This window comes from Lathamus discolor, chromosome 4 (genome assembly GCF_037157495.1).
Source record: "Lathamus discolor isolate bLatDis1 chromosome 4, bLatDis1.hap1, whole genome shotgun sequence".
Classification (NCBI taxonomy): domain Eukaryota; kingdom Metazoa; phylum Chordata; class Aves; order Psittaciformes; family Psittacidae; genus Lathamus; species Lathamus discolor.
The window spans coordinates 107,525,456-107,551,276 of NC_088887.1; the positions used below are offsets into that span (position 1 = coordinate 107,525,456).

Genomic DNA, 25,821 nt, shown 5'->3' on the forward strand with positions numbered 1-25,821 from the left:
CCATTAATTATAGGTCCTATTCTAGTGGTTTTGAACAAGATAAGCTTGCATTTAACTCCGATATTCAAATGCTGGTTAATACTTTCTTTGAGTCTCTGTCCTCCAGCCTTACCAGCTTTACTGTTCTGGAGGTGCCCAACATGGCTGGATCTTCACACTGCTCCCCACATAGATTAATGAATAAAACAGTAGGAAGCTCGCATCTTTTTAAGATGGTGAGTCATAATTCTCTCTGGTAATGAAGTAGATAAGTATTTTTCTAGCTGTCTGAAGCAGAATGTGTCACATTTATGCAAAGGAGGGAGCTCAAATTGTTGCATTATGTCTTAATATCCTACTGCCCATTCACTCAAAAACGTGTCAGTTCTGCTCATCTGGAAATACAGTGAATGGAGGCACTGATCTGATGCTGCTGCAAATAAAAGGGGAATTGCATGTCATGTTATTTATTCAACTTCCTTGTAACTTTATCAGGCTGTGAACAGTTGGCAGAATAATGCAGTTTGTCTTCAGATTGAGGAGGCCCAGATAAGGACATCTGACAAATGTGCAGAGATATAGCTCTGCAGAGCACAGATTATTCCCCAAAAGGCTGAGTTTTGACTTGGTGTCTTGTTTCTTCTGAATGAGGGGGAACATGAAGGGATGAAAACTTGTGATGCAGCTTCCTGACTAGTGGTCTGTGCCCTGGTTGATAATGGATAATGCTGTGCCACCTAGATAGGGAAATTGCTTTCAGTGTAGATGATGCTTTGTTAGGTAACCTGGGAACTGCTTACGGAAATACGATACTGTGTCTCAATGAGTCTGAAGTTCTCAGCTTGTAAGGGGCTGCATGCAAAGTAAGTTTAGCCAGTGGAGTACCTCGCTGGTGTAGATGATTGTACACCAGGTGCTTCATGGGTCTCTGAAAAAGAGAGAAGCAGTAGCTTTCACCGAGAGCTCTTGGCACACAGGGGAAAAAAAGTACGGGGAGAATGAGAGCTGCCTGTGGACAGCTGAACAAGAGACTAAAATGTGCAAACTTTGTTACTGCTACAGATAAATGGAAAAGGGAAAAACAGAGGGTGGGAAGAAATAGAGCTGAGCTTAACAAATGAGCAGGCAAGGAATGTCTCAGAGACCATCAGTGAGAGTCTGAGTACTAAAATGGCAGAAATGTGCTTTAGAAGAGGAAAGAAAATAAGCAACAAAGCAGAACCAGTTAACCTGTGGGAATTCTGTGTTGTGCTGGGGTTCAACTTGGCGTGTTGCAAGGGATGTATCACCACAGAAGCCACTAATGAATTTTCTGTTCACAGCTCTGAAGCAGGAATTTGAATGCTCTGTTGTGATTCATGCCAGTGCAACAAATATTATGTCAGTGCTGGAACAATATAGAAAGGAAACAAGTGACAGCTGTGTGGAGGAGCTGACATGATTAGCTGGGCCTCTGGTGATCCATTGCTATAGAATTGGAAGACTGCCATGTAATACATTGTGAGCTGTGAAAATACCAAGACAGCAACAAACTGCATTGCTGGCTTGAAAGCAGAAATGCATATACATAGGAAGGATTAAAATCTGACATTACCAGAGAAAGGTTGTTTCCAGCTGATAGAGCACATAGTATTAAAGTGTGTAAGGGGCTAGTCAAGTAAGCATAGGAACAACATCAAAGGTCTGCAGCAGTGGATGCTGAAAGGAGAATCTGGCAGGCTGTGCATTTTGAGATGGAGATAAAATTTTCATTGCTTTCACTGGAAATAATGGAGCAGCAGTAACCTCATGACCAGGAATTTTCTGTGGACTTAACATTTCACACGCTACTCTGGTTATATTGCATCTGTTCATTTTCTTAACACAGCCTCTGCGCTCCAGCAGGTCAAAAATCTGTGGCTGTTGCTGTTTTAGTGGTGTGTGACCATACAATTCAGAAGTTTCAGTATGCAAAGATAAAGGTCCTGTGTAAAACAGTTACCTCAAAGATGTTAATGACAGAGTACATGGAGTAAAACAGGAAATAAGTACTGGATCTTCAGTCTTTTCGTTACACTATTTTTCTGATGTGCTTGCTTCATTGTTTACACATTAATGCATCATTTGCTAGATGATGTTGTTTTGTGGCTTAGTGGTAACTTACTTCCTACTAATTAAATCTAGCTATTGCCAGTGCATCTTTGTTGTAGAAGTATGTACTACATGGGCACCATACTGGAAAAAAAAGCCCCAACAAAACAAACAAAAAATCAACAGTTTTCACTATTGGTGGTCTTGCCCCTGAAATAGGATCTGGTACAGGACAAAGCTCTGAGTTTATTTCTGTCACATGGCTTGGTTAGGGGGAAAAGCATTAACATGTCTGAGAGCCAGTTGTGAATGCTGCTTGCCTAATTGTGAGACGTTGCATTTTCCAGGCCCCTCTAAGTGGTTAAGTGGAAGGGGTTTTAATGTCTTGGTAGTTCTGTGTGATTAAAGGGTTCTAAAAAATAACTCTGCTGTGTTTCAGATAGCAATGCTTGCATATACTCTTAGAAAAATACTTATAATCCAAGTCTCTTACATCGGAGGATTTTTGGTGGCATGTGGTTTTCACTTGAAAAGTTTCATTTAAACATTGTAGCCTTTTTGTTGTGAAACAGCAGAAATGGTACACCAGCAGATTAAATGATGTAGAAGCATCTTTTAACTGTTTAAGAAAACTTTGATCCTGTTTTTATTAGTATCCTGTATTCTCCATCTGATCTTGGTTTTAATATTGCAATAGCAGGGTTTTGGCCCAACCTTGTTCTAACAGCTTGTGCAATGCTCTTGATCTTTTGAGTGTTCTCTTAAGACAGAGTATGTATGAAATATGCTATGCTAATGAAAACTTTTGGGAGCTAGATAATATTTCATATGCCAAAACTCAGAGTTCGTAAAGTCAGCTAAGGCTTTTTGCAAAGGTAGAGCTGTGAAGTTCATGTCTGACTCAGTCACTGAGCAAACGGCTGATGTGACGTATGAGATATGTGCCACCAACTGTGGATGCTACTGATATAGCAGAGTTGGTGAAGGGGGAGCATGTGTTCACTTCAGCTGTTTCAGGCAAGCGCCTTAAAGGTTTGTGTGAGCTGTGGGTGAAAGTAGTATGGCAGCTTGTGAGCTGGGCAGCTGAGTACCACTTCTGACTGTTGGGAGACTAGAAATGCATTGTGAGAAGCAGGGGTGGAAAGGAGGGAAGAATGAGGTGAGAGACTCCAAGTCACTGTAGTTGCCTGAATTTGCAGATCAGAGGCTTGATATTTAAGTGCCATACTGTCTTTACTGAGTTGTAGACCCAGTGTGTCTTTAAGCGCTTAGGGATGGCTGGCAACTGTGTTCTGTGAACAATGTTTTATATCATGTGTTGTCATGATGCCGAATGTGTAGGGACCATTGATGAAATTTCTGCTTGGCTAGATGATGTATTCCTGTGGAAGAGCACATGACGTTGCCTTCTGCTGGCTAATCAGCTGCTGTCAGCTCTGGATGTTCATCATAAATTGTGCAGTTGCAGTGATTTTAATTCTGGCGAGGTTACTGTCAATCTATTAGAAGTTGTTGTGGAAGCCACCAAAGTAATGTTTCCTGTTGCTTCATCAGCATCTTGTGGCAGACAAATCTGCGTATGTGAAGCTTGGGTTGTTACAAAACTGTTTTTATATCTGGGTGTGGGGAGTGGGGAAATGATCTGGCTTCCCAGCTCTCTGCAACTTAAGTGAGATTTTTATCATTAGCATTCTAGTTAATTAAAGCTGGCCCTTAACTCTGCTGTATTGATCTTCTGGGACCAGGATAGCTACTATATTGAGAGCAATGGGGATTTTTTTGTCTGTAGTACCTGAGGGGTTTTTTGTTAGTGAACAGCTGTCTCTGTATGTGTAATCTAAACCTGACTCTCCTGATGTCCTGTCTAGCCCACAGCTGTGCACATACAGGAGTTCCTCACTCTGCTGGCCGTGTGTCACACTGTTGTTCCTGAGAGACAAGGAAATAAAATCATCTACCAGGCCTCCTCTCCAGGTTGGTTGTTTTATTTTTTTGGAAGGGAGTGAGACTAGAAGTAGATAGAAGGAATGTCCAGAAGTTTCTGTGAAGGTCACTGATTTTGAAAGCATTATGTCCCCTGTGATGCTTGCAGTAGATTGGGCATCTTCTGTCATCAGTGCATGCTGCTTCTGAATGCCCCCTACAAAAACATCAAGTACACGATGTTTCTGTAGATCTAGGTCAGGCTTATGATCTTAGTGTTCATGAGACCTTTTACTCTGACCTTCCTGCAGGGGTGAGAAGCAAAAGTAAAACTTCCAGTGTGTACAGCTGATCTATGGAAGTATGGACTTGTTTCTGCATGAGTAGTTACTTTATCTGGCATGAGTGCCAACTCTTTTTTCTTGATCCTAGTAGCTTCCCATCTTGGTTTAAGCAGGTACAAGGTGCTGATATGCTGATATGTGACACAGTACATTCAAGAGCAGGATACTGGCCATATTCAGGCCTGCTCTTTGCCCATTTCTTCCTTGTTTCAGGTATCACAGAGGTATTGAAGGAGGTAGGCAGGCCTAAATGTGGAACAGCAGGGCCCTGCTCCCCGTCAGATTTCTCTTTAACTGAGGTTGTTTCTGGAGTAGTTGTAGTGATGTATTGAATGGTGAAGCAGCATCACTTATTTATACTTCAGAGTGCCTGAAGAGTGGGGTGAGGAGCCTGTGTAAGGCACCTGTGGTTAGTCACAGTGTTGATGAACTGTGGGGAGACTAAAGGAGCTGTAGAGGTGTTTGCATGAACTGGCACTAAATATATCTATATGGGGTTATCCCTAATGCCGCTTGAGTCTTAATGAGGCTGTTTTAACTGTCTGCTAGAGCTAGAAGTGTTTACTCTGGTTTCAGTTGGTTTTTGAGCTCTTAATGACACTGCCTCAGTTCAGTCTTCATAAGACAATGTTATATTTCTATAGCACTTGAACTTAGTACCTTTACAGCAGGAAATGGATTAAATGCATGTTGTAAGAATTTAGAGTAACGTAGCTTTGACCGTGGTTTCAGAACAAGTATTTCCCCTTTTTCTTGTGTCCACAACAGTGGAGTTCAGTGCTTCAGTAATTCAGGATGTTTTGTGCAGAATACGAAGTTTATGTAGTTGATACTGCATGGCCTTTGTAGGACCACAATGTGAACATTCTTGGGGAAGTGTACGCAGAGCAGCCCTGCAGATGGGGGAGTATGGGGAAAGGGGGTTTCTGTGTTTTGGCATTGTGGCATATTTAAGTACGGGCTTTGCAGATGTCTTCTACGTACCATACTAATCTTAAGCTTTTCTTCTATTGGCAGATGAAGGGGCCTTGGTGAAAGGAGCAAAAAAACTTGGTTATGTTTTCACAGGACGGACTCCACATTCTGTTATCATTGATGCGGTAAGTAGTAAATATGCGCAGAATGGGCTTCTAAGCTCATGCAGAGCATGAATTTCTCATGTGGTTCTGGTGAGTTTGCTTTTACAGAGCCTTTAAGATGGTATGTGGCATCCCAGGCTTTTTCAGGCTGGGAAAAGTTGTCTTACTCTGTTTTTAGTTGCAAAGTCCGTTGTCCTTCTGTGTGGCATGGGCAATAGGAACTTGCTAGCTTATGTGGGAAATGACAGCAGTTGTGCCTGAAGAATATTTCCATTGTCTGGGAAACACAGATGAGAACACTCACATTAGAAGGAAATGCATGTGTGTAGAGATTTTCTGACTTACCTTTGGTTACAGTGCTTTGAAATACTTGAGTTCTTGTCTGAAAATGGAATTTTTCTTCTCAGTAAGATATTCTGTAGATCTGTCTGCTTAACAAGCTCTGTATGCGGAGGTGTGTAATTAATGGATTAGAGCTGATGCAGGCGGTCTCAAACTCATGGGGCCCCATTCTGACTGAATTTGCAGTCTAAGGTAAAGTGACTCCAGATTTACACAGGTGCAGCTTAGTAGGGTGCTTATAAAGAATAATGGATATATTTTTGTCCTTCTGCTCAGGTGCATTCACTTTCAAGTTTCTTGGTACACTGCCAGGCAAAGCACTTAAAACACATCTTTCCAGGGCTTGTCACAGACTTTTAGCAGCTTCTCAGGAAACTGCTGTTTAGTTTAAGAGGAAGAGCTTAGGATAAGTAGCATCATCTAGAGCTATCTAGGCTCTTCTCTGCAGGAGAGCCAGGCCCATGAGACCTAGTTTTATACTCCTCATACATACCATGTTGGGAGCATGGTCAGTCTATAGCCAGTGATACAAATTTGCACTCCCAGATTCATGTCTTGTTGCCTACATCAGTGGCACTACAAGTAGCATGGGTTGGAGATGACTTTGGTCTTGGTTATTTTTGAGTTTGTATGTACCTTGTACAACATAACTACTGCAATTAGATTTTGCTACAGCCCTTTCTTTGACAATGTATTACAGATACCACTGGAGTTCTGAGACTCCAGTAACTCCTATTGCTTCTTCCATCTGCTCTACAACAAGAATAGCAAAGACAAGGTGTTTCAAAATCCTTTTCCTTCCTCAGATTGCTCATCAACCCCAATAAAAAGTTGTTGGCAATGACAGGAATTTGTCCTTAGTAAACCACTTTATTTTTGCCACAAAACATACAATCTAATATGCTTATAAATTCAAGTAAAAGAAATATTAAGGCAGTTCAGACAAAGGTTATTATTGTAATACCAAATCTGCGTGGCATGTCTATTCTAAGTTGGAATAATGCTCACAGTCTGTAGTATGTCTGTTAGCTGGTAAGAAGTAAATATGCAGATAAACTTTCAGAGCATGTTTATCCTTCTGGAGTAAAATGGTAGTTCCTTGAAATGGTGTAAAAATAGTAAATGGGGGGTGCCACAGTACTAGACATTTAAGATTAGAATGCCTTCATTAAATAGGGGTCTACATGACTTTTGCCAGGAGAGGGAGCTATTACTGCATTTTAGTTACACTTGAATGTATTAACAAGGTTGTGTTTAGCTACCTTACATGTTTGCATGTCTAAGTATGTACTGCAAATTACATTTATTACAGTGTTTGCTTTCTTTTGTAGCTGGGAAAAGAAAAAACCTTTGAAATTCTTAACGTGCTAGAGTTTTCCAGGTAAGTTTTCCCCTAATATGCTAAGTGCAGGGCAACAAGAAAACTATTTTGGTAAATATTACTGAGAATAAAAAGATTCAGCCGGTGCAGTAGAAGAGCTGAACTTCCTTAGCTTTTTCTTGCCCCTCCTCATTTACAATATAGGAGCAATACAGAGCTTCTTGCAAACTGGCAGCTGTCGGCATGTGAGCATGAAATTTCCCTGCCACTGCAGCTCTATTGGGTTCCTGAGAAGTTGCTGCCCTGGAAGTATTATTCCATGCCTTGCTGGTTTCCTGATATGTCACTTGTCTATTTCAAGAACTTGCTTTGAGACTGAGATTGTACTTTTACAGCAGTTCTGTAAATTACTTGGGTTTGAGTAGGTGGAATCTACAACTTGAAGGGCTTTTTGGTGCCTCTTTAAGTACCACTCCGGATATGAAAAACTAAACCTTGCAAGCACTCCTAAGACTAGACAGCATGGGCAGTGCTTGGGCAGCAGGAAGCTTTGTGTGGTGAATCGGGCCCCTAAATCACTGGAGATAACAAAAGGTGCTTTCTGTTTGTCAGCTGATAAAGTTTTGTCAGTTTAAGGTGGTGCTAGTCAGCCAGCTTTTGTGATATATTTATTGATTTATTTATTTCCCTACCGTTTCTATGGCTTAATGACTTGAAGTCTCAGTCTCTGTCTTTGAGTTGGCTGGTTCTGCTCTGAAGGAGTATGTAAAAATAAGCCAGGGAAGGTTTGGGTAGGCCTCTGTTCTTGTGTCCTGGCTTGCTTTGAAGGGTGCTTGCCAATGGGAGCCATAGGGCTGAAGCTGGAAGTGGGCAATTTGGTATTTCTCTTTGCTGTCAAGCATTGTGGTGTTTCAAGTTATTACTGTTACATCTCACCTGATCTCAGATGCACTAGACACATCTGAGGAAAATCTCTGGCTAGAACAGGACTTGCTCTCCATTGCTATGACTAACAGAAGCAAATTCTTTAATAGCAACAGGAAGAGGATGTCAGTGATTGTTCGAACTCCATCAGGAAAGCTACGTCTCTACTGCAAAGGGGCTGTAAGTAATTAAGTCACCTAATAGAGAAGTAACACTACTAGTTATTGTTTAGCAGCTGTGGCTGTTGCTGGGATTTCATGTCTTGTACATGGTACCTGTTGGCCTGCTGTTTAGGGCGAAGTGATTTAAGAGACTGCTCATTCCTCCTCTGACTCATTTTGCAGGCAGGAAGATTGTTGGGCTTTCTACTACCCAGTTGAAATCCTGAAACTGATGGGAGCGGTGCCCTTTAATTAATCAAAGTTAGGATGTCACAAGGCTGCACAGCATCAGTTCAGGAGCTAGACTAAAGACTGTTCGGATCTGTAATGCTAAAATCTGTTCTCAAGTGGCTCTTGATCTAGCTCTCTTGCATCTCTGCATCTGGTATAATTTGTCACCATGACTTCCACCATGGTGTTCTTCTGTCTTCACTGACAAAAACAATAACTTATTAAAGTGCAAAGGCTGCAAAACTAGCATTGGCCACAGCCAGAGAGTGGTTCTAATTTCAATGCTTTTTGCAGCCAGATCTGAATTTTGTAAAGATCCGGTTTACTTGAATTTGTGCGGACATATTTGTCTGGGTGCACTGCTCTGTTGCTTCAGTTGCACTCCTGATTTGATAAAGATGTGCTGGCTTCATGCTGCTATGGTGAGAGTGGATTAAGCCCATTGCCTTTGTACAGTATTTTGAAGTTGTACGCCTAGCAGGACTGTACAGCTCTGCAATTGCTTGCTGCTCATACTATACCTGAGTTCACATTTCTTCTTGAAGAAGGAAGGGATGGAGAACATGGGAATTTATAGTAAAAAAACTTACGCTGTCTTCCATATGAGCAGTCACAGATGTCTTAGAAGACCAAAAGGGTTGTAGTAATTAGTGTAACCTGGTGTTGTGAACGCAACAGAACATACAAGACAAAACTTGCCTAAACTCTTAAGTTAACTGCCTATTCCATATGAACTCTTCTGCATTCTGAGTCATCTCCTGTCCTGTCACTTCCATAATAAATTGCTTGTTTTGTATCCCTATCTCTAATCAATGATAGATGTAGGTGTGTTTAGTCAAGAGTACATGTTTGAGCAAAAGTAGGGTTTCCGTACCTTGTGTATGTAGCACCCTGTTCTGATAGTTGCAGAATAAAATCCAGAGACTCCAGACATGTAGGTGATGGTGCTGTATTTTGATTTCCTCTGTTACCTGGGCTTTTTCAGTTACCCTTTAATAAGAGAATTTTGTTGTAGAACCTGATCAGTGCTTCTGCCTTCTATTTTTTAACATCAGTGGGAATCTTTTCCAGTAAGGACTGCAAGAAGCTCTTCTGCATGGGACTACAATGTATCCTGGATAGGATCAGGCACTTGCATTCTCTGGAAATCAATATATCTGCTTCAGAAAGGGGTGTTCTGTACTGCCCAGTAATGGAGACCCCTTTATGGAAAGAGGGGAGGAGGGGGGCAGAGTGTACTTCTATCCCCATTATTTAAAGTGGATGCAGTATCTTTGCCACTGGGCACAATCCAGCTCACTTACTGAAAACAGAGTCCTTAAAACCTGAATGTAATGCTTGCAGATATAGTCTTGGGTTTAGGTATTAGCAAGTCCACTCAGGTTATTTTACTTGAGCTCATAAATACCCAAGTAGAAACTTCATTTGTAGACTTACTCTGTTGTAATGAATTTGGTTTTAATAGGATAATGTAATTTTTGAGAGGCTTTCAAAAGATTCCGAATATATGGAGCAAACACTGTGTCATCTTGAATACTTCGCAACAGAAGGTAAGAGAAGCAGCATGTCATGGGAATTCAACTTAGCAAACTCCTTGCAGCATGTTCTGCGTTGTTTAACCCTTACAGTGCTGAGTAAGATGGTTATGAGGATAAATTAAGAAGTGGTGTGTAATGAGCAAATTAACAACTCTGGGATACCTTTAACCCTAAAAGTTTGTGCCCTGTTTTAGTGCAATTTCAGTAGGAAAGTAGAATTTGGAGGGAAAGGATGGGGTGCTGCGTGCCTGTGATGAAGGGAATGGAGTGTAAGTTGTATTGCTCAGAAAACTTCCATTACCCTAGATTTAGAGATGTTTTTACCAGTGTAAAAGGCAATAGAGTCCCTGGCTTTATGAAGCAGAGGGATAACGTGAACAAGTTGAAGCCTGGAAGACCAAGACATCATAGATGATCTGAAATAGTCTGTAAGGCCTTTAGGACTGATGTAACACCTTTGGTTCAAACAGAAGTGCTTGGCTTTGTTCCCTTTTCTGCAGTAGCATAAGATACTTTCGTTATAGTAAAACCATGGACCAGTGATTTCCCTCCTAAATCCCTAAACATTTTTTAGCTTTAATTAATTTTCTAGACTCCCATGTTCTCAGTGATGAAACTTTAATACTTTATGGCACACACTCCTTTCTGCTTGACTCTTGCCAGAGGAAGAAAAAATCATTACTTCTGCATGTTAATTTTTTCCAGTGGTCTAATAAAATAGTTGTCATACTTCATGGGCCCTATTATCTACTCCTTTGTCCATGTGTAACTCCCATTATTAATGCGAGTTACATGCATACACTGTAGGAGAAAACAGTCTTTTTACAAGGAAACGTGGGCTGTGCAGTGTGTTTGACTAAGTAATATCTCCACTTACAGTATGTAGCCATTTCTTTTTTAATTTGACCTTTAAAGATACATGAAAGACAAGTTTACTTTCATAGTTATACTAAAAAGATTAAAGTTGACACTTTTGTTGCTCTAGTATGGCTAGATTGCAATACTTAAAATCAGGGAAAATCTTGTGGCACTTAGCTTCTCTTGCTTTGCACCACCATCAGTAACCTAAATGAGCCAGGCTTTTGGATTACATTTGTGAAAACTCAGATGCTTTAAACATGTACAGGGAAAATTTGTGGAATCCGGAGTTTAAAATTTGTGCATTAAAAGCTCCTGTTGTTCCAGTGAGAGGGTTAGAATTTGGTGTTCATTAAGGCATTAATGATTTGCTGATAGTCAGTGTAATTCTACTGTGTGTAATGGCTGTTTTCTGTTTTGTAGGTCTGAGGACTTTGTGCATTGCTTACGCAGATCTGTCAGAAAACTCTTATAGAGAATGGTTGAATGTCTACAATGAGACCAGTACAGTTCTGAAAGACAGAGCTCAGAAGATGGAGGAATGCTATGAGATTATTGAAAAGGTAATACTCATACTTCTTATTTTTTGTTTATCAGACCCCCTTACAGATGTCTCTTCTCATGGAATTTGGGCTTTATACAGTGAACCAGTTAACTCGTAAGAACTGGGGAAGGTGTTCTTAGCTGGCAACCTGCTCAGACCATAGACCTCTCAAATTTTAATTTGTAAGTCTGAGACTAAGTTATGTATAAAAGGTCATTGCTACTCATAAATTCTTTTCTCATTATTTTTGTCCTGTGTAACTGTGATATAACTCGAAAAAGATAACATACAAAATCGCTATGTTGCTTCAAGTTCCCATATGCTAGTGTGTACAGAGAAATTTGTTCCTTTTCATATAGCAATATCAGTTCAGGTTTTTTGAAGGCTGTTGTAGACTCTGTAGACAAAACAGAGTGCTCACTGAGGCCTGTAGTCGCATGGCCTGGAAGAAAAGGTGAACAACTGCTCTTCATGCAAGTTGTGGAATTCATAATTCTGGAAGGGGAAAGTAGGTGTTGGAGAGCCAGTTTGAAACTCTAATCCACTCTAAATGAAATGGTAAGATGTCAACACTAGGGGCCAGTGTTTCTTTGATATTCATTGGTCTTCCTGCATTCTGAAATGCTGGTAGTCATTTCTCAGCTACACTTATTCATGCTCTTTCTCCTTGTGCCGGTTATTTCACTCATATAGTGGTTTCTTTGAAACACTCTTTGAATTTCTGTTTCTTTTCTTTAATATTAACAATGCAACTTAAGTTCTGGAGCACTGTTTATTGAAGTTTGTTGGGGTAGAAGAGGAAAGGAGATTAAGACTAGGAAGGCAGCTAACTCTTAGGGTTATGGAAAAACTCCAAGAACTCTTTAAGTAACAGCTGAAGATTGGGTCTTGTTTTTCAAACTAATGCCTGAAGTCATCTTTTGTGTTGGCCAGTGTGGTTGTCTAATCCTTGGTTCTGTAGGTTTGCATAACTTATTTCAGCTTTCTGCTTTATGCTTCCTGCACTATGTTCTTGTATGCTTCTGTTTTCACTGAGGTGAGAAGTGAGCATAGCTTGCTTCTCTTACTTTAAAATGTGCTCTCAAGCCTTAGATAACTTTTGGCCATTTATCTTCTGCCATTTTTCACAATTTAAAATCTTGGAAAAAATGAACCCATGAATGGGTTGTAGAATTGGAATTTTGGAATTTGTGCCATATTGGTAGGAAATATCCGCTGTATCCCTTTCCTGTTAATGTTTGCTTGCTGGTCATACTGAAGAGCAGGAAATTGCACTTTTTTTTCCCCTTCTTAGAGCTGGTATTTCCCAAGTTAAACTTGCTGGTCTGCAGGCACTTCTTTCCAGATCATAAACTGGCTTGTGGTAGTAACAAAGTATAATATAAAGTATTTTGATAGGCTGATTTGTAATATTTTTTTTCATTGAAAGAATCAATTGAGAGTAGGAGAGCTACTTTGCCAGTCTGAGTGTTGATTACTGGATCATAGTACAGGTGTACATGTGGAGACAAGCATGAGTGGGCTTCCTTCCCCACCTGCACACTGGCTGAGAGGGTTTCAGCAGGCCCAATACTAACTCCCCTGCTCGGGTAGCTCAGCCATGCTGATCCCTGTGCTGTCATGTTTAACTGCTTAACAAGTGACTTTGGAAATAAAAGGCGGTCTGCAATTGCATGCTTGAATTTAATTTGACACCTTCAAATGTTGTTGGCATTGATAAAGGCAGACGTTTTTGTATAGCCGGGAGGCTATAGGGTATGAAGACAGGCTGAGAAAGTTGGGGCTGTTCAGCCTAAAGAGAAGGCTGCGTGGAGACCTAATAGCAGCCTTCCAGGATCTGAAGGGGGCCTATAGGGATGCTGGGGAGGGACTCTTCGTCAGGGACTGTAGTGACAGGACAAGAGGTAATGGGTTAAAACTTAAACAGGGGAAGTTTAGATTGGATATAAGGAGGAAACTCTTTCCTGTTAGGGTGGTGAGACACTGGAATGGGTTGCCCAGGGAGGTTGTGAACGCTCCATCCCTGGCAGTGTTCGAGACCAGGTTGGACAAAGTCTTGGGTGGGATGGTTTAGTGTGAGATGTCCCTGCCCATGGCAGGGGGGTTGGAACTAGATGATCTTGAGGTCCTTTCCAACCCTAACTGTTCTATGATTCTACTGAAGTAAACTCTTCTACCTTTACCAGCTGAATATCTCATAATAAAGCTGAAGCTTTGTCAAGACCTGTAACTGATGTCAGCTCATAAAGTTGTATAAATAACAACTTCCTTTTCTGTTCTTTATGCATGCATAAGTGCCTGCGAATGGGAGTTGCAAATAATGCCCTCTTCATAGAAACACAGAATGATTTGGGTTGGAAGGGACCTTGAAGGACATCTAGTGCCAACCCCCTGCCATGGGCAGGGACACCTTCCACTAGATCAGACTGCTCAAAGCCCAATCCAGCCTGGCTTGAACATTGCCAGGGATGGGGCAGCCCCAACTTCTGTGGACAGCCTGTTCCAGTGTCTCACTGTTCTCATTGAAAAAAAATCTCTTCTTCATGTCTAATCTAAATCTTTGCTCTTTTAGTTTAAAGATGTTCTCTGTTGTTCTGCCACTGCAGTCTGTGGTATAAAGTCACTCTCCATCTTACTATTAAGTTTTCCTTATATATAGGAAGGCCACAGTAAGGTCTGCCTGAAGCCTTTTTTCTCCAGGATGAACAGCCTCAAGTCTCTTAAATACTTCTATTCGCTTTGTCTGTTTTTATTTGAATAATTGTAATCCCTACGAAGAATAGAAGCTGTTACTTATTCTATGCAATTCCTGAAGTGAAACGCTATGACTAAACTCAATTTGTATCAATTTCTTTTAAATTTAAATCTTTGTGTCTAAGGAATCATTAATATGCCTTTAAAGTTAAAATCTGCTGATTGTGCCTTTTGACGATGTTTATTTTTTAGGTATTTTTGTCTGCTTGACTTTCTTTTTCTTACTGTAACACATGCAAATCTCTTCAAGCAGTTGCTTTAGAATTGCATAAGAACATGGCAAACTCTTTAGTATTACATTTGTTGTATAAGATGTTTTTTTGGCAGACATCTGTATGTAGATTAAAGATACTTGGATTGATTAATGTTCATACCACTTGTATTACATAAATGTAGTGATTATATCCATAAATAGTTGCAATAATTTTTGCTTTGAGTGATTGTATCCAGTCTGAATGTACTTTTTATGGGAGGGAAATGAGTTTAAATGATGTGATGCCAGGTGACTTTTGTTTTGTGAGTTTAGGAAATATATAAGCTGAGACCACTCATCATGTTGCTATGGTGATTAGTGAATACTCCAGTATGTATGTTCATCCATAGGCTAGCTTGGGAGTTGTATAACTTCAATTAATTGCTCTTGAAACATTGCCATCTTTCTGATCAGAAACACTGTTCTATTCTGTACCCCTTGAAATGTGAATTGTATGCAGAGGAAGTAGAATAGGCACACCAGAAATTTACTGTAGTGTGTATTACTTGTCAAAATCCTGTATTAGCAATGAGGTGCAACATGCTGTCTTTAATTCCTTTTTGAGTGTGTTCCAGAAGAGGTTTATCTTAAGAAAACCATCCCTCAAATTCTCTTTTTTTTTTCCCAGGATTTGCTGCTCCTTGGAGCTACAGCCATTGAAGACCGCCTGCAAGCAGGTGTTCCAGAAACAATAGCTACACTAATAAAGGCAGAAATTAAGATATGGATTCTGACAGGTGACAAGCAGGAAACAGCTCTCAACATAGGTATTCCCCTCTTTCTGATTACTCTGAACTTGTCTGACTAGAATTTTTGTTTACTTCTCAAAACTGAATCAAGTTTCATGTATCTTCCTATGCTGAAGTTATACCAAGAGGTGAAATAACTTGCTGAGCAGATAGGGTTGTAGTAGATTTAAGGTGTGTGGTTTAAGTAGATGATTTAAAAGCAGTAGGCAACTGGAGAGGAGGGAAGTATCATCTATTGAGAAATTAAAAGAAAAAATGTAGCTACACATTCTTGGCATAAATACCTCAAATAAGTTGAGAAGTTACTGTCTGCAGCTAGCCTGAACACAAGTGAATGAGCTTTGCAGCAATTGCTTGCTCTGAAGGCTGAGAGAGAGTAACTTCCAGCTTGCTATCATAAAAAAAAAGTTTATGGAACAACTTGAAAGGAATAAGCATCTCCCTTACAATTTCTAAATTACCACTTTTAGTGTACAGTTTGGTAGTAAAACTCAAACTTAATTAGCTTCATGTTCAAGTTGCCTTGAAAGTACAAACATGTGGCACACTTCCAGTTTTTGTGTATTACAGTTTTAATGGGTTACAAGCATTGAATTTAAAACCTAATCCACATGTATGTTTTATGCTTCAGGTGTAAATATGCTATCTGGAGAGTAAAAAGTATTTTCAGTTTCCAATTGTGTGTGGAGGTTATGCTTATGGACTCTCTTGCTGCAAGGATATGCATATGTATTGAGGGATATTTGAACCCTTGGCAGCTGCATCAAGGAGTTGGAGTACTTCGTTCTTCCAGCTTCATCTCAATTCCTTGGGCTTCATCATTTGTATGTTGTCACTTGCATTCCTGACTTCTCTGAAGAGTAATGACTGACCTTGCTGTGGTGTGGTCGTATGCCTTCTATTTGGTCATGTGCCAGCTTATAGTCCTGCAGGTGAAGAGGGTGTTTCTGATAAGCTTTAATTCCACCATTTGAACTTTCTACTTAAAGCTGGAATTCTGGGTTCAGAAACATCTTTTTAGCATGAAATACAGTCTTCAGTTTTTATCAGCTGAAACTGTCCTTAGCATATGGAAACAACTCTAGAAGACTTAACAATGTTTCTGTATCTTCATCCTCTGTTAAAACAATCTGCAGAGCTTGGATCATCTTTGCCTTTCAGTGAGGCAAAAAAGCCATGGCAGATTTCAATTTACCATGATTCTGGTGCTCAGCAGGCTCCTGGAAAAGCAGAACTGATGTGTTTCCAGCCAGTAACTTTCTTAGTAAGATTTTTCTGGGAATGTGGGGCTGTTCAGCCTAGAGAAGAGAAGACTGCGTGGAGACCTCATAGCAGCCTTCCAGTATCTGAAGGGGGCCTATAGGGATGCTGGGGAGGGACTCTTCGTCAAGGACTGTAGTGATAGGACAAGGGGTAATGGGTTAAAACTTAAACAGGGGAAGTTTAGATTGGATATAAGGAAGAAGTTCTTTACTGTAAGGGTGGTGAGGCACTGGAATGGGTTGCCCAGGGAGGTTGTGAATGCTCCATCCCTGGCAGTGTTTAAGGCCAGGTTGGATGAAGCCTTGTGTTGGATGGTTTAGTGTGAGATGTCCCTACCCATGGCAGGGGGGCTGGAACTGAATGATCTTGAGGGCCTTTCCAGCCCTAACTATCCTATGATTCTGTGTAGTTTTTACTGAACTGCATCCCTCCCTTGAATAAGAAAGTAATCCCTACTGTTAGCCTAAGAGCTTTTGCTATGAGCTCTGCCTTGTAATCACAGACTGGTTTGAGTTGGAAGAGACCTTAAAGATCATCCAGTTCCAAATCTTGGGCCATGGGCAGGGACAGCCTGGCCTTGAAAACTTGCAGCGATGGAGCATCCACAGCTTCCCTGGGCAACCTGTTCCAGTCCCTCACCATCCTTAGAGTGAGGAGTTCCTTCCTAGTATCTAATCTAAATCTACACTTTATTGGTTTAAAGCCAGTCCTTGTAAAAATTCCCTGTCCAGGTTTCTTGTAGGTCCCCTTTATGTACTAAGGTCTACCTAGAGCCTTTTCTTCTTGAGGCTGAACAAGCCCAGCTCTCTCAGCCTGTCTTCATAGGAGAGGTGCTCCAGCCCTCTGATCACCTTTATGGCCTTCTCTAGACTCCCTCAAGCAGTCCACGTCCTTCTTGTGTTGGGGGCTGAACGCAGCACTCCAAGTAGGGTCTCATGAGTCCTGAGAAGAGGGGAAGAATCACCTCCTTTGACCTGCTAGTCACGCTTCTTTTTATGTAACACAGCATACAGGTGGCTTTCTGGGCAGGAAGCGCACAGTGCTGGTTCATATTGAGCTTTTTGTCAACCAGCACTTTTTTTACTAGACCAGATTGCTCAAAGCTCCATCCAATTGGACCTTGAACACTTCTCTTGATGTGGCGTCCACAACTCTTCTGAGCAGCTTGTTCCAGTCCCACCACTCCCATCATAATTTTCTTCCTTATGTCTTGTCTGAACCCACACTCTTTCAGTTTGAAGTGATGGCCCTTGATCTGCCACACAGGCCCTGGTCAGTTTTTCTTATATGCCTGCTTTCTATATTGAAGGGTCTCTGCAGAGCCTTCTGCAGGCTGAACAAACCCCAACTCTCTCAGCCTTTTCCTACAAGTGATATATTCCAACCCTCTTATTGCTTTTGTGAACCTCCTGTGGATCTGCTCGAACAGGTCTATGTCTGTCTTTAAGCTGGGGGCCCTAGAGCTGGATGCAGTATTCCAGGTGGGGTCTCACATCCAGTATTTCATGCCCCAGTATCCCCAGGTACCTCTCTGAAGGGTCACTCAACCAATTCATTCCCCAGTGTGTACTTTATTGTGTTGTGACAAGCCCAAATATCAGGTGCAGGACCTTGCACTCAGCCTTTTTGAACTTTGAGATTCTCACAGGCCTCCTTCTCAAGCCTATCAGGGTTCCTCTGGGTGGCATCCCTTCCCTCTAGGGTATCAACTGCACCATTCAGCTTGGTGTTACTGAGAGTGCACTCAATCCCATTGCCTGTCATTAATGAAGATACTAAATGGTGGTGTTCCCATGATGACTTCTGAGGGACACTGCTCATTACTGGTTTCCACTTGGACATTGAGCCATTGACTGTAACTCTTTGAATGCAGCCATCCAGCTAATTCCTTACCCATCTTACAGTCCATCCATCAAATCCATATCTTTACAATTCAGAGGTAAGAACACTTCAGTTACAGCAGACTGATTTTTTTCTTTTTCTCTTGAGGGAACTGAAGCAATACCAGCATGCTTGCCTGTATCCCTGTGCTAAGTTTGAGTGGGGCTTATGTGCCCTCTCTAAACACAGAAGATAATCGTTCTTGCCTCAGATGCTGGATTTTGTAGGCCTGCAGTACGAATGTGCCTGTGGGCTATGATCTTGAACTCTGGTTCAAGCAGTCTTTCTCCCAGGACACTTGAAGGGAAGCAAGTCCCAGAAGTATCTGATTCATCTGCTTCATGAACTTTTAGCAGACTTTTAAATTAAAGAGCTGGATACCAATTTACAGGTGTGGATTGACATTTTGTACCTGGCTTTGAACCAGTGGTTGATCTTATTCTACTGAGAAGTATTGACAGAAATATGCCCTGATCTTGAAAAGTGTAGTTTTGCTTGCTGTGTTAATACAGCCAGTAATAACTGTTAGAAAAATATTTTAAAACTTTAAAATGGGACTGCAAATGTTGCTTACAGTTGCTGGTTACTTTGTACTAGTGCTGTATTTTAACATCGTCATAGTCCTGAGTTGTACATAATGTATAGATTTCCTATAAACCGTTGTTAGGCTTGACTCTATCTTCCTATTCCAATCTTGATCTCATTCCTGTTTAATGTGATGACAAGATGTGAAGTGACTTCAATTGTAGGATTACTACTCCTGACTCTGTGATTTCCAAGATGCCCAGCAGAACTGTTTTCCAGTTGTTTTTTTTCCAGCTGCACTTGTCAAGTGGCATCTTGCTCATTTTGAAAGGGGTAAAATGAAACACTGAGCAGTGGCTTGGAAATTTATAGCTTGCTGTTGCAGCTGCTGTTCCAATCAAATGCTACTGGAAGATTCTTTTAAATTGGTTATACTGAATTTGTAACAGCCTACTGCACAAGGCTGTTGCCATTCCCTGAGGAAAGAAAGAACCCTGGCATGTAGGGAAGTTTCGAGCTTGTAATATTTTCTCCTCAGTAAAACTAAGGAAGCAGTTCTTGAGCCTGGGGTTAACTTGAAAATGGTAAATTGACTTTTTTCTCAAGTCAGTGTTTTGTCTATACCTGTTGAAGTTTTGTTACTCTGTTTTCTGTACTATCACCTGAGACTTGTTCACAGGCAGAATCAGAGGTTATCTGTAAAGCTTTCATGTTGTAAGCTGCACTTCATTAGAATATATTTTATCTTTTTACCAACAGGCCTGTGTGAGTTGTGTCATTCTATAGTCTCTAAAACAGAAAGTAAACCTCAGCATCTCAGCTTGCTAACACAACTAACATAAGATCAAACCTGATCATCATCAAACCTGATGCCTTGAAAGTGCCTGCCTATGTGATATAAATGTGCTTTCCACAAAGGAAGATGAGGGATTTGCTTTCTTGCCAGAAGTGGTTCGTGCAGACATGTTAACCCTGGATTATACCTACAAAATTAGCCAATTATGAACAATTCCATAGCCTGAGGAAGTGATTTGCATTGCAATTGATGAGTCTGTCTGGACTTCATAGGGAACTAAGAATCCCATAGAAAGTGATTCACATCTCTGTTCTCTTGTTGTTGTACAGAGAGACACTTAATCTTTTTACACTGACTGTGCTGTTCTGCTCTTGAAACTGCTGGCCTTTCAGTGGTTCATCACAGGGATGTTACTCTCATACTGCAGTAAACTCTAGACTATTTAAGAAAAGTAAAGGACTCCCCGAGACCTCATTTTATTTGACAGCCATTTCTTAAACTTGCTGTGATTCATTTTTGTGCAAAAGCACAGTAGAAATATGAAATAATTGTATTGTTTCCTTTTCCTGTGTAACTTAAATGAGCAATGAAAGGCATGTGCTTCAAATAAATGAATTCTCTGCTGTTTTGTGGAGCTCCACTGTGCTAATCCTAAGAGAACAAAGATGAGCTTTTAGGTAGTGCAGTCTGGTCAGTCTGTGAGTTTGCATTTGTCTCTTGCTGTTAATTTGAGCTGGAATTGCACTGCTTATTCTGCAGATGCCAAGTATATATAACCTGGATATGACTCTCATGTCAGTGACGGTCATGTGGCAGAGGAACTGCCACTTCAGTGGCATTGAGTGGTACTGCAGTCACTGCATCTTAGTACAAAAATAAGAGGCTTCATTTTCTGTCTTGTGAGTTTCTGCTTTGAATTTTGGTGTCCTGGTAAACAACCAGAACTGTCTTCCATGTGCTGCACCACACTGTGGCAACTTGCTTGTGTTTCATGTTGCAGTACTACACCAGGAATAATCTAGTACGATTAGCTGTTTCCTATAGGAGTTGGTAGGGGCTCTGTGTGTGTCATGGATCTGTAGTTTTTGATGAAAGACCTTCTACACTAGATTCAAGAGCAAAAAATTAATGCTTGTCTAACCTAACTCTGGTCTGAGAGGGGTGATAACACCAAATGACTCAATGTGTGTGCTTCCAGTCATGTGGCATAGGTGCAACTGTGCATTCAGATCTGTTCCTGTAATGTGGTGAAGACAATTCTGTCTTCATGTAGATAAAAACCCCCTGTTTTGGTATACAAATACATGATTTTGCTGTAAGTCTATAGCCTATATTTACTGAATCCTGTTTGCATGGTGTTTTCTTTGGTTAAAACATCTGAAGTGATCTACTTGGAAATGCAGATGAAATGCAGCTTGTGTTACTAGTAAAATTGTCAAGTTGGAGTGTGTCCTATACACCAATGCTTCAAGTCACCTGCCTGAAAGTGACTTGTAATCTGACCTAGAGATGCTTATCTTAAGTTTTAGCTAAACCTTAAATATTCTTCGAAAAAGTAAACCCTTGACTTTTATTTTTTTTTTTTCTCTTGCAGGGTATTCTTGCAGACTCATTTCACAGAGTATGTCTCTCATCCTGGTCAATGAGGATTCGCTAGATGTAAGTAAGCAAATCCTGGTGTAATTCTTGACAGAAGGAGGTGTTGTTCAGTTTTCTCATTCTCTCACTTGCCACATCATCACTGTCACCCACATGGACCACTAGGAATGGGTAATAGTAGAACCTAATAGAGTAGGCAGCTTCTCAGCAATATCTCTGATCTGAGGCCCCGGTAGGCAACACACCTCCCTTGAGATTGGGTCAGGCTGAGGGACAGGTTCCTTTTTATTTTTCAAAATAAAACCTAGGTCATAAATAAATGAAGGCTGGGTCATAGCTTGAGGCAAGTGCTTGCCCTGCCTGCACCAAACTACTGTGCCCTGTTTGCCACCTCTGTAATGAATATAATACAGAACGTGCTGAGTAGTGCCTAACAGCTTCAACATCTGCTTTTAAACTGTGATTTAGGTTAATTGGCTGGAAGGACCATGAAAGGGCAGGGTGAATATCAAAAGGTAATATAATGTGGGAACTAAACTGGGTGAAAACATTGTTGACCGAAGCATTTCTTCTGACTTTCACACTTTCCCACAGCTTTACAAATATGATAACTTAGCTAGGAGTGATAGGCAGGACTCCTGTGGAAAGAAATTCATTAAATAAATTAGAAGACACTACATACTTCTTTCCCCATCAAAAGGAGGATAAGTAAATGTGATAGATCTACCCACTCACTTGATGAATCTTGAGTCCGTTGCCCAGTTTCAGACATGTCTTCTGGGGCAGTGGGGGGAGTATGGGAATGAACAGCAATCTCCTTATGTTTAGGAGAAGGAGACTACAGTGAAGTGAGGATTAATAGGGCAAGCAATTGTTTTCATAACTTCTAAGCTTTTTCGTAAGTAAATGTGGTACTGCTGTTCTGAGGTATTCTGTTAACTACTTGAGAAGCGGAAACTGGGGGTCTGGAAATCTGAATGCAGAACTATATATTTTTGCAGTGATACCCCAAAAATAAAACTTAACTCTCTGAAGTTAAGACCCAAAGATAACTTTTAACTTCTAGAGAAACTAGACTTGGTAAGTAGCTGTATTACAAATGAGAAAATGAGTAAAAAAAGTACTAAACTGAGAAGCTGAATGGATTGAGCTGTCTAGGAAGATTTGAGGTTGTATCAGTCTTCATGATAGGGATTAAGATAAGGAGAAATTATAAAATCTCTGGAAGTTTATTGAAAGTCTACCCTCTTACTGTGTTGAAGTGTTGGCAGATTTATATAATCAGCAGTCTCCAGTATGAACACCAATCACAGTTATATTGACAGATAGACCCCATGATGGTAGAGGAGGTCCTTGGTCACATGTAAAACATATGAAACTACTATTGCAGTCTCCTACTGTCTCTATGCCAGAAAGCTCTTTGGCTGGAGAGATGGGGGTGTGGAGCCTGTTTTAAGACCCTTGAGGATTCTTATTTGTCTTTAAAGAGTGTGTGGGAATTGGAGACTTTATGACTGCATGGAATACTGGCTGTTAAGATGGATCTGTTCCTCAAATAAGAACAGTTACTCATACTCATAAAAGCATGAGAGGTCAAGGATGACACCATCAATAATATGAGTCATTTTGTGTGCATCTTTGCCGTGGCTCAGTCTAAGGACACTAGAATGATAAAACATTGGTTGCCACAGATTGAAACCCTTCCCTCCCCTCTTTTTGCCTGACTTCTGCCAACATAGAAAAGAAATATGTAATCAACTTCTTATCCAGCATACTTGAAAATCCCTAGATAAAAATCAAACTCTGTAATCATCTTTCCCCACCTGCTATCTCCAGTTATGTAGCTGAATTAGGAGTCCTGTGGAATAAAGAGAGCACAGCAGCTGCTCCTAATTTTTTAAGTTGGAATTGTAGTGTTTCTGATGGCACGTGTTGAATTGAATGCCTTACACTTAAACTGTGTCCTCAGTTGTGTAATTGTGTTAGTATCACAGTACTCTTAAGGATTCACTCTTGCATATAGAAGATACTTCACAGAACTCAATGCAAAACACTTACCTTGGTGAATTTCTGTTGTGTGGTGCTTGGTGCACATATGGTAGTGGTATGAGAATAGTGAGTGCGAAGAAATAATAGAGGGGTTCCACCTGTGCATAGCAATATATCTTCCACACTTTCTAATTTTAGCTGATGCCTTCTGGTTTCCCTTTCATGAGCCACAAATGTGAGCTAATAATCTAACAGTTCTAAAAATCTATCGAAGACTGTCTGTCTTTCATGCCTTTCATTTGTACAGCTTTACTTCTTTGAAATAACATTACTTAAAGTTCTCTTTTCTGGTCCTGTAATTTTAGATAATTCAGAGTTGGGGATGACAAACTTAATCTCGGCTGTACATGCCTCTGGCAGAAGCTCTTAAGGAGAGGGTCATGGCTGCTGTTGGGGTAATTTGGGTTTGAAAAGTGATAGTTCTTAAACAACATCCCCTATGCAAAGTTGAGAATTTACTTCAGACATATTGTGCATCAGTATTCTTGGAGCATTTCAGCATTAAGTGTGGGGTTTATGCTTGAAACAACCTGTAAAATATAGCCACACTTGATTCATGTTGAGAATGCAGAGTCTTTAACAAACCATTGGTTAGCAGATAAGTTTTGGCAAAAGCAGCAGGTAAAATATTATCTATTCTTAGTTTGCTCTGGGTAGACACTTGTACTTTGTGGAAGCTTTGTGGAATATTAGTATTGCACATTCTAATTTTCTTCTGCTGCCCTCTCATCTGGTAGATGCTCCAATCTCATGAGTGGAGGACTTCGGTGTTAAAATCCCGCTGTAAACTAAGGCAACAGTATTACCGGTTTTCCAGTAAACCTGTTAAAAAAAAAGGAAGCTTTCAGACAAAAAAAAAAAAAAATCTAGCAATAGAGAACCATGGCACATCAGCCCACCAAAACACCTCTTTGATGTAGTTACTAGCCTTTTAAGTGAAGAATATAAATGATTGTATGGTGCATCACAAAGACATATTTAATGATAAAGATGACTGTGATACTTTAGCTCAGATAACATGTGTTTTTCCAAAACAAGAGCACAGACTTGTGGAGCTTCTGACCTGGTACCTCAAAAATGTTTTGTATTTCAACAGTCTTGTTTTCAAACCAAATTAGTTCTGTTGGGTTCTTTTTTTTTTTTTTTCTTGTGGGTCCTGCCCCCCAAGTACTCTTACCACCATTTTTAAGGTAGAACTGAATTTTGTGTAAGTCTAAATATTAAATTCATACACAGTTTGTTAGTTGCCATTGGTGCTTGTAATTCTAAGGGAAGTGTCTCTAGGTACTTGCTGACAGTTTTTCACTGTTGGATCTCTGTAGTAATACCTAGTTTGTATGTTGCACCTGTAACAGGAATTGTGACTTGCGTTCAACTTAGCTTGAAGTCTATCAATCGAAGATTCTCACACTGAATTTCTGTAGCATTATATTTAATTTATTCCATCTCTGAAATCCATTAATACTAAAAATGAATTTTGACAAGATCCAAGTTTTGCTTGGAGCCTTTAAATATTGATACGCTTTTTCCCTTTGTGCAGTCCCCGTGTGACTTCCCCCCTCACTTCTGCTCCTTGGCATGCAGCAGCAGGTGAGATGTGATCGAACAGCTGTCTTGGCTTGTGTTTGAAAGCTCAATTTTTTTCTAAATCATGCACTTGAGGGAAAAATCAATCATTTCTGTTCTCTTCAGGGAGCTACAAGGAATAGAAAAGACTAATCCCTAGCTTGATTCAGCTGAATTCTAGAAATTTAGCATAATTATCTGCGAATGCTTATCCCTTATAGACTTAATTACATACATACGTATGCTTACTTGGGTTTTCTTTCCTTTTCCTAATACAGCTTTTTCAAATGAAAATATTGAGTACAAGACTTACTTTGAGGTAATTATTGGGTTTGGTTTCTGTTTAAGTAAATTGGAACATTGTGAACTCTTATTGTGCGGCTCTTAACCCAGACAAATTTCTTGTGTTATTATCTCTTAGAGGTTGAAGTGTGAGAATGGTGAGAGTGAGAGCTCAAGAAGGGAAATGGGATGACCAAGACAGGTTTTGGAAAGCCTGAGATGAGAGCAGTGGATCTTGCAGCCAAGGACTGTTGGGTGTGTTCCTCATCTTCAGTCCTGTAGAAAGTAGGGCTGGGAATTGTATCAATCGGTTACCAGTTTGGGTTGTAGTGGAAGGGGAAAATTGGAGGCACCCAGGTCTGAACCTGTGGCTAGTATTTTGCTGTAAAGTAACTCCATTGCTATAAATGGAGTTACACAGTGAATGTGTTCTGCAGAAATGACAGTGTGCCTGGACTGACAGTCATCATCCTGTGGCGCACACTGATGCGGAAGTAACAGCAGGCTGATACTCGAGCATAAGAACCCTCAGTGCCAGCCTCTCCTGATGATGATCTGACTAAAAGTATAAGCATAGAAACAGAAGCTGGCCTCCTTCACTTCTCTGCTTGCTCAGCTGCATCTTTGGATGAGCTATTGAACATGAGCATGGATAAACCTGTTTGTGCTACCATGGTATTATGTAGTATTATTAAACAACCAAAACTTCACACTGTTGGTTTGTTGTCTGCAGTCCATGTCTTGACTTCCCAGGCTGGGTCTTCGTACCTGCAGGGAAGCTGTACATACA

General features: G+C 40.5%; 1 protein-coding gene and 1 long non-coding RNA gene across 4 annotated transcripts in view; both read left to right on the plus strand.

Moving 5' to 3' along the window:
- The window catches only part of ATP8A2 (ATPase phospholipid transporting 8A2), a 308,301-nt gene that overhangs the window by 60,525 nt on the left and 221,955 nt on the right, over positions 1-25,821 (plus strand). For all 3 annotated transcript variants that reach the window (XM_065678510.1, XM_065678508.1, XM_065678509.1), the window contains 8 exons: positions 3,918-4,023; positions 5,334-5,416; positions 7,069-7,118; positions 8,093-8,162; positions 9,840-9,924; positions 11,194-11,333; positions 14,950-15,088; positions 21,130-21,194. In XM_065678510.1, the coding sequence (XP_065534582.1) occupies positions 3,918-4,023; positions 5,334-5,416; positions 7,069-7,118; positions 8,093-8,162; positions 9,840-9,924; positions 11,194-11,333; positions 14,950-15,088; positions 21,130-21,194 (738 nt within the window). The remainder of the gene's footprint in view (positions 1-3,917; positions 4,024-5,333; positions 5,417-7,068; positions 7,119-8,092; positions 8,163-9,839; positions 9,925-11,193; positions 11,334-14,949; positions 15,089-21,129; positions 21,195-25,821) is intronic.
- On the plus strand, positions 24,724-25,620 carry LOC136013926 (uncharacterized). Its single transcript, XR_010612452.1, has 3 exons — positions 24,724-24,773; positions 25,028-25,068; positions 25,171-25,620. It is a non-coding gene; the product is annotated as an uncharacterized LOC136013926 (long non-coding RNA).